This window comes from Megascapheus bottae, chromosome 2 (genome assembly GCF_031878675.1).
Source record: "Megascapheus bottae isolate mThoBot1 chromosome 2, mThoBot2.hap1, whole genome shotgun sequence".
Taxonomy (NCBI): domain Eukaryota; kingdom Metazoa; phylum Chordata; class Mammalia; order Rodentia; family Geomyidae; genus Megascapheus; species Megascapheus bottae.
Window position 1 is genome coordinate 49623983 of NC_143510.1, and position 8937 is coordinate 49632919.

Consider the following 8937-nt stretch of genomic DNA (forward strand, 5'->3'; position numbering starts at 1 on the left):
TTATCTAAAAGAAAAGGTCACACCAGAGCCACAACCTTCCTCTGAGCCAGCTCCACCCTTTTCAGAAGTAGACACTCCCCCTCTAGAGCCAGAGCCTCCTCTGGAACCTCCTCCAGAGCTGAATCCACCTCCGGAGCCAGAGCCTCCTCTGGAACCTCCTCCAGAGCTGAATCCACCTCCAGAACCAGAGCCTCCTCCAGAGCTGAATCCACTTCCGGAGCCAGAGCCTCCTCTGGAACCTCCTCCAGAGCTGAATCCACCTCCGGAGCCAGAGCCTCCTCTGGAACCTCCTCCAGAGCTGAATCCACCTCCGGAGCCAGAGCCTCCTCTGGAACCTCCTCCAGAACCAAAGCCTCCTCCAGAGCCAGAGCCACCTCTAGAGCTTCCTCCAGAGCCACCTCCAGAGCCCCGGCTTCCTCCAGAGGATCCTGGCCCTCTGCCTCCAGAGCTGTAACCGCTGCTTCCAGAGCTGACTCCTCCTCCGCCTCTTCCTCCTCCATAACTGGATCCTTTGCCTCCAGGACCATAGCCTCCAAAGCCAGCCTTGGATGCCACACTTGAAGAAATGGTGCTGCTTGTCACTGCTACAGGAGGGAGAGTGAGGGAGAAAGAGATAGTGTTACCAGGCCGTTGTGATCACTTCTGCCCTGCTCTGTCCACACACTGCCCCCCAGGACGGGATCACACCCCACAACTCACACACTGTCACTTCATTGCTGATGTCTCCGGACATCCTGTCAGGAAGAGAGAAAAGGAGTTGTGGCTGAGCACGATTAGGCACAGTCTGGTTCTTCAACCCATCTCAAAAAGATTTTTTTTGTTCTGATTAAAATGAACAAGAGTATTATTGAGCCAGAGCAACTGACAAGAGGATTCGTTTCTGTCTGTGGGACTCATTTTGTATTTTAATCTATTTAATCTCTAGTTGTGAGTACCTGCCTATCCAACATTAGTGATCCTGAGTACAAGCTCCAGTACCACCACCACCAAAACAATTACTAGTAATAGTAATCATTACAATAATAATAATAATAATAATAATAATAATAATTGTATGCATCTCAAGGAAAGTGTTATTTACAATACATACATGCCTAAAATTTTGAAAGGTGACAGCGCCAGGAACATTCTATGCAGAAAAATCTGCAACTCTTTGCAGCCTGCCTATTTCTCTCTTCCTTCTCAATATCCACCAAAGCCTTTTCTGCTTCCCCTTCTAAGCTGGGCTCAAAGGCATCGCCTATCAGGGCTGTTTGGCTGATGGCCCAAGGCTACATTTTCCCCTTTCGGTTGCATTAGCTATGTTAAGCCACTAAGGACTAATGACAAAGGTTTCATATTCTACAAGAAGCAAAAGGTCCTCCTTTGAAGGTTAGCAGCTATCTCCGTTTGTTGTTCTGAAAACCTTGAAAGAAGCTGGTCTGGGGGCCAGGAGTTTGGCCTAGTGGTTAAAGTGCTTGCCTAGCATGCATGAAGACCCGGGTTCAATTCCTCGGTACCACATACATAGAAAAAAGCCAGAAGTGGTGCTGAGGCTCAAGTGGTAGAGCTCTAGCCTTGAGAAAGTCCAAGGACAGTGCTCAGGCTCTGAGCTCAAGCCCAGGACTGGCAAAAAAAAAAAAAAAGCTGGTCTGTCCCCACAGGGCAAGAAAGGCTGCATCACCCCAATTCCACATCACACTCTAAAGAGAGGAAGAGAAGGCTTCCTATCCTGAAGACTTTGAGACCAAGGTTTTAAAATGTCTAAGATGACTCTGTCTCAACATCATTTTGCTTTCTCTTTTGGAAAGGACAAGAATAACTCAGTTACTGTCTTAATTTAATATATTATAATATGTTTCTCTATTCTTTCCATATTGATAAAAGTACAATTGGCTTTCCCCATAAGGCTCTCACAGCACAGTGACATCAGGACACAGTGACAAGATTGGATCATCATCCTGTCTTGTATACAATGCTTTGGGCCCTAAAATTCTGCCTAAGAAACATAGTTAATAGAAATTCTCAGCCATCAGAGACCCTCCCTGCAGCCCATCTTCCCACCTCCCTTTGGCTGCACCTGTTGGCTTTCCCCCAGTGCCCTGACCTCACAGCTCATGGTTTGGATCACTATCTGTCCCATTTTATAGATGCAAATGCAGATGTCTCATTTTGTATATACAAAATGAAGGCCTCCCATTTCTGTATGTAAATGAAGACATTGGACACAAACTACTCCGCAGAACTACTGCTTGTAGACTGGACTCTGCCAACTTATTCTCTGCTTTCTCTGCCTTGGCTCTATCTCTGGTTCAAGGAGGCCCTCACCTGCACTCCTCTCCCTCCAGGAGCTTGCGGTAGGTGGCGATCTCCACATCCAGAGCCAGCTTGGTGTTCATCAGTTCCTGGTAGTCACGCAGCAGACAGGCCAGGTTCTCCCGGGCCTGCTGCAGGGCCTCCTCCAGGTCTTGAAGCTTGCTCTTGGCATCTTTGATGGCATGTTCTCCACGCTGCTCCGCATCTGCAATGGAGTCTTGCACACTCTTACACTATGAGAGACAAAGGGAAGGTTTCCATTGGTACAGAGTGGAGTGTCTGCCTGGTAGATGTGGGGAGGGAGTGCGGTCCACTCCCTCCAGAAGCGCCAGAAGCGCTGGAGTTAGAAGTGTTGGGTTAATAGAAATTGCAGGCCACTGTGCGAAAGCCTGTTTCTGGAGCATCTTCCTCCCGCCTCCCTTTGGCTAGACCTATAGCTTTCCCCAAGATGCCTGGATCCTTACAGCTTGGGGTTTGTATCACCAACTATCCCATTTGTATATGCAACTAAAGGCACCGCATATTACATATGCAAATGAAGTTATCCCATATTTATACATGCAAATGAGGGTGTCCGATACAGATTTCTCTGCGGAATTACTGCTTATAGACAGCATTTTGCCACCTTATTATCTCCCTCAAAGCTAATGTCCAGCCTGGGCTAGCTCCTTCCCACTCATTGCCCCTCTGAAACTGTGGGACAACACACAAACAGGAAGTTGTATCTGCAATCACTGCAAGTCAACCAACTTTTGTCATATTTGCTATTGCTCCCTCTACTCATGTAGACAACCAAAAGGTGATCACGATTCTTTATAGTCGCTTTTCATTACTGTAGAATTTCTCTTAACCTGCTCTAAAACCTGTTACAGCCTCAAGTTCTGTTTAGCTTAGAGGAGACTGGGATTGGAGTTCACTGAGGAAAATTTCTCAGTGTCTCCTCTGACACACATACATACACAACTATACACAGATGCATCTAACTGTCCTCTCCGGTCCTCAGCCAGCAAAGCTGCCTGAGCCACACAGGCCAGGCCTCACCTGCTTCTTCACATGTGAGATCTCCCCTTGTAGCCGCTGGATCATGCGGTTCAGCTCGCTAATCTCCGTCTTGATATCCTTCAGGCTGTCTCCATGTTTCACAGCAGTGACCTGGAGCTCCTCATACTGTTTTAGGAAAGAAGGAAGAGTTCACAGGGAAAACCAGCCTGGAGAAGGCTTTGCTTTGAGCTAAAGAAAGTTTGGTAGCTGGTCTAGGGATGGATCAACACAAACAAATATGGTATCTATGTTCAAAGGATGTGGAGACTCTCTCACGTAAGTGCTAGGCACCATTCTCCACGCTCATTCTGGAGAATGATACCCACCCTCCATTAGTCCATCACATGGGCACCTTCTTCTATACATCCTGGCTCCAGGTGAAGCCCAGCTTGCTGTAAGGGCCTATGTCCTGTTCCTCCTGGATTCCAAGTACTTGCCTTGCTGTGGTACAGTTCCTCAGCCTCTGTCTTGCTCCTCTGGGCAATTTCCTCATACTGGCTCTGAACTGCACTAATGATGCTGTCCAAGTCCAGGTCACGATTGTTGTCCATGGAGAGTGTGACATTGGTGTCAGTGACGTTCTGCTGTAGCTGGGATAGTTCCTACAACACACAGGGCAGGCTGGCTATGACTTCCCGCACATATCCACAAGCAATGAGAAGTCTCCCCTCTTACATTAAGTGTGCCCACAAGTAATGTGGAAAAGGGCAGAGCCGTTATTCCTGAGGAGGGGCATCTACATTTCTGGGACTTCCAGTTAACAGCCTAGTGACTGCCCCTAGAAAGAAGTTGGTCCAGGGCAAATACTTTGGGTTTTACTTGTTATAGTTAGAAATAATACATGCACCCTTGGGGTCAGTGAGGGATGTAGAAGAACAAATACATTTTGACCTCTGAAGTATATTGGGCAACTGAATGGGCACAGAGCAGGGTAAGCTGGACTTTCTGAGTATAGAGGGGGAAAAGGAACCTCACTTCCTGTGATAGCAGAGGAGGAAATTCCTCTCTCATCATCCAACTAGAAATCCCCAAGGAAGCTGGAGCATAGGGCAAGTTGAAGTAAGCCAGTCTATAATTCCAGTCTTGTTGTCTTTCAACAGCTGGGTAAGATTTTTCCTGTGGTGGGAAAAATGCGAAGTCAGACTCAGTCCTGAATAAGCATCCTTACCATGTCATAGAGACTTTTCAGGAATTGAATGTCTTGCTGCAGAAGATCCAGCTTTGTCTGCAGGTCTGTTTTGTCTGTGTAGCAGCCATCCACATCCTGAAATGAAATCAGAGTCCTTTAGTGAAGCATGCGTGCGCGCGCGCACACACACACACACACACACACACACACACACACACACACACATTTCTCATGGTCACCTGTATGGGTCCCAGCTTGTCTCTGCTGCTCTTTTCCACCTAGTGTCTGTTAGAGGCTTTCCCTCAATATTCCAGGCACCTTCAGATAGCCCTGTCTCAATGAGAGCTCACTGAACATGCATTCCACCAGGCACTCCTATGGGGATTTCATGTCTGTATTTCATATCCTTTCAGGACCATATAAGTTTGTATGGGGCCATGTTTCACCAACCCATCTCTCGTCTATTTGAGACACAGTGGGTTCCCATGATGAACTGCCATGGCCTCTGTTGCCTTCCACAGTCTCCAACTCTCTCGTCCTGTTTCTCCATACTGCCTCTTCTACATTTCCCTGGATTGTATACCAAGAGCCCTGCAAGAATCAGGCTGAAATCCCACACCTTCTAGTCTCCTAACTCAGCCCTACATCACACAACCCAGTCATAAGCAGACATTCTGAAAGCAGTTCCAATCCTCTCCAGCTCCTTAGAAGAATTAAGTGATTTCTGTTTGCACTTTTCACGATTCATATATGTTAAGTGGATTATTGATGAGGAGTGTTATCAACTTTGAAGAATGCCATAGAAAAATCATCTCCAGAAGTTTCAACTACAGAGACCCTTTTGTTCCTAAGGCAATTCCGTGGGCATGCTCACCCCTTTCTCTGATTGCTTCTGCATGCTCTCACCCCTAGTTTTGAGCCTGTATGTTTAGACACAGGCGGGGATGTGAAGTGCCCTACTCACACCTCAACCATACCATTCGCTCACTCACCTTTTTAAGTGTCACAAATTCATTCTCAGCATTTGTGCGCTTGTTGATTTCATCTTCATACCTGGTGGTACAGGAGGATGCTGCAGTTAAACTAGCTCTACTTTATTTTGCTTTCCCTTTTTCTACTAGATTCATTCCAATTGTCTGTGTATAGAAAATGCTCTTGATGTGTATAAATTTAAACTTAATATCTCAGATGAGAATGGATTTCTATAGATTAATTTTCGAATCTAGAAAGGATGATCTCTGAACCAAGTGCCAGTGGCTTGCATCTGTAGTGCTAGCTATTCAGAAAGCTATAAAACTGAGAATCAAGGTTCAAAGCCAGCCTGGGAAGAAAAGTTTGTGAGATTCTCATCTCTGATTAACTATCCCCAAATCCAGAAGTGGACTGTAATCCAAGTGGTAGATTGCCAGCCTTGAGCAAAATAACCTCAAGGACAGTGCCGGACCCTAAGTTCAAGGCCCATCACCAACTCTCTCTCTCTCTCTCTCCCTCCTGCCCTCTCTCCCCTCCTCTTTCTCTGAAGCTCCAAGGTCCTCAACGAAAATATGCTTCACTCCTTCATCACCACAAATGCAGTAGGGAGATGAGTAGACAACTCTGTTAAATGTCTGTCTGCACTCAGTGTTTCCATGGCCACTTACTTCTTCTTAAAATCCTCCACAAGATCCTGCATGTTATTCAGCTCCGAATCCTGTGAGGTTCTTTCTGCAAGGAGCCCATCTACCTGCCTCTTGAGCATGCTAATGTAGGCTTGGAAGATGGGATCCAGGTTGGTGGTACTGGAGCCCACATCCAGCTGCTGCAGTAACTCCCATTTCGTCTGCAGCACCTGGTTCTGCTGCTCCAGGAAGCGCACCTGACATGGACAGAGGAAGAAGACATAAAAGATTTGAATTGCTTGCCAGGCCAGCAAGCCAGAGTCACCCCAGAAAGCAAGGTGCTACTCTCAAAAAACAAGGAAGTAGAAAGATTTCCATCATACCAGCTGGAAAATGCTCACTGAGCACAGCTCCTGAGCTCCTTGCCCAAACTCTTGGAAAATTGTACTGACTCCTAATGACGCACCTGGCCATCTCCATGCACAGAACTCTTCTTCCTACTTCACACTCACCCCTCACCCCACCCACTGTGTGTTTTGCAGCACTCCCAAGACTCCAGGCCATTTCTCTCCTGCATCCCTCCCTGCCAAGGTTTCATAAATCCAAAAGATGCCAAGCATATGCTGGCACTTTCACTAAGGGAGCTGAGAATGAGAGACCTGGAGGGCAAGGCACCTCAGCCTCTTTCTTTTTGAAGCCCTATAAATTCCTTCCTAAGGAACCAAGACAGGTTTGTCTGCCTTAAAACAGAAGAAAACCCAGCAACACCCCAAAGTGACACCAATAAAGACTTCATGGGTCCGAAAATGCTTCTCTTGTAGGCTTAAATTCCATTCATCACCAAGCCACTATTTCAAGTTTTGTTTCTCAGAACTTAATAAAAGACTCTCTTGCTGGGGCATCAATGACTCACAATCTAGCCAATCATGAGGCTAAGATCAAAGCTTGAAGCAAGGCCAGGCAGGAAAGATCCTGGAACTCTTATCTCCAATAAAGCACCAAAAAGCTGGAAGTGGAGCTGTGACTCAAATGGTAGAGTGCCAGTCTTAAGTGAAAAAGCTAAGGGACAGCGTCCAGATCCTGAGTTCCAACCCCAGTATGGGCAAAAAACAAAATTTTTCAATCTACCAGAGAAGGGGCTAGAAAGAGGACCTCATCTGTTTCTTTCAGAGTCTGCTGTCACCTGGTTTAACCTGCTCAGTCCATTTCTTGCCTCTATCCATTTTTTTCCAATGATTATCAGAAGTTTCCACAAACATTATTTGTTTGGACTGAGAACTCACATACAAAACCTAACCCCAGGCCATTGTGGAAAGCATTGCCTGCAAAGCCAGCAGCTCATTCACATGGAGTTGGAATCCAGGTTATGAGGGCCACATCAGTGACTCCTGGAAGTGACAGACATTTGGTCATTTCCTTATAAGCCAGCACTGAAAATACAGCTCCCAGAAGCAGCCTTTCCTCACTCACCTTATCAATGAAAGTGGCAAATTTGTTATTGAGTGTTTTGATCTGCTCCCGCTCCTGTGACTTCACATTCTGGATCTCTGGGTCAACTTTCACGTTGAGAGGCTGCAGGAGGCTCTGATTGACAGAGACCTCATGGATGCCTCCACCAGGGACTCCTCCAGGACCAAAGCCACCAGGTCCCCCAAAACCTCCAAAGCCACCACCACCTCCAAAGCGGCCTCCACCAAAACCACCTCCACCAAAGCTGCCACCTCCGATGCCACTGCCTCCTCCAGAGCCGATGCCTCCTCCGAAGCCACTGCCACCTCCGAAGCCACTGCCACCTCCGAAGCCACTGCCACCTCCAAAGCCACTGCCGCCTCCAAAGCCACTGCCACCTCCGAAGCCACTGCCGCCTCCGAAACCACCTCCTCGGCCACCAAATCCACCACCGGAGCCAAAGCTTCCACCACCTCCAGCCACAGAAATGGAGATTCTCTTGGACCCTCCAAGGCCAACAAGACTCTGACTGCTAGAACAACCTCCACCATAGCCTCCTCCACCATGACGGCTCAAGCAAGAGAAGCTGGAGGTTGCTTTCCGGCTCCCTCCAGAGATCACAGCGGAGCCACTGCTGAAGCCCCGGAATCCTCCTCCTCCAGCTCCTATGCCTCCTCCTCGTCGAGATCTGCACGATGTCTGACAACTCATGATGCTTTTGCCCAGTGAGGAAAGTCAAAGGTTCCTGAGAAGAGCCGAGCCTGGAGACAGAACCCTGCTGCTGAGTGTCTGTCAGGGTCCCCTTTTATACCTGCCAACTAGGTGTTGGCGAGCATGGGTGTGGGCACACTTAGGCATGGGTTTGGTCTGCCTGGAAGCTACTCCTGGTGAGTGATTATCAAGCTAATAGCCATTAAAAAATCAGCTCCATTCCAGAAATTGCTTCGATTGCGAACTTCTCCTGTTTATCTGCGCATCTGTCACGTAATTTGATTTCTGTAAAATCATCAGAAGCAGAGATTAGGATTTAGGTTTCTCAACCTGAAAAAAATAAAAGAGCCTTTCCATAGAACGGTGCTCCCTGCTCTGGACCCATCTTTGGGAAGCTGGCTACTGTCCAGGCCTGTGTAGGCCCATCACGCAGTTCTCCATCCAGCCTTACTGCACTGGCTTACATCTGGGACAAGTGTCAGTCAGCACCAGTTGAGTTGGGGGGTGGGGGATTCTGGGGAATGTGATTCTGAGGTGTCTAAATCAGCATCCTCTTACAGACAAAAGTTCACCTAGACATTGCAAAAGAATAGTTATTTGCCTAACGATCTTGAATCTTTCAAATATATCACACCAGAAATACACAGTGATCACGTACAGGCTACAGGAGTTGTTTTCTCTCCTATCACCAGAAGCTTGAATAACCAGTGTTTC

General features: G+C 47.4%; 1 protein-coding gene across 2 annotated transcripts; it reads right to left on the reverse strand.

Annotated features, from left to right (window-relative positions):
* On the reverse strand, positions 1-8223 carry LOC150066887 (keratin, type II cytoskeletal 2 epidermal-like). 2 transcript variants are annotated; one of them, XM_090356161.1, is made up of 10 exons: positions 7839-8223; positions 7534-7802; positions 6106-6320; positions 5458-5518; positions 4505-4600; positions 3774-3938; positions 3337-3462; positions 2308-2528; positions 700-734; positions 1-584 (listed from the first exon to the last, which is right to left on the reverse strand). In XM_090356161.1, exons 1-10 carry the CDS (start codon positions 8221-8223, stop codon positions 1-3), a joined length of 2157 nt encoding a protein of 718 aa, XP_090212287.1. The 2 variants fall into 2 exon arrangements, with proteins under 2 accessions (XP_090212287.1, XP_090212279.1); XM_090356153.1 differs by having other exon boundaries at positions 7534-8223.
* Between the last annotated feature and the right edge of the window lie 714 nt (positions 8224-8937).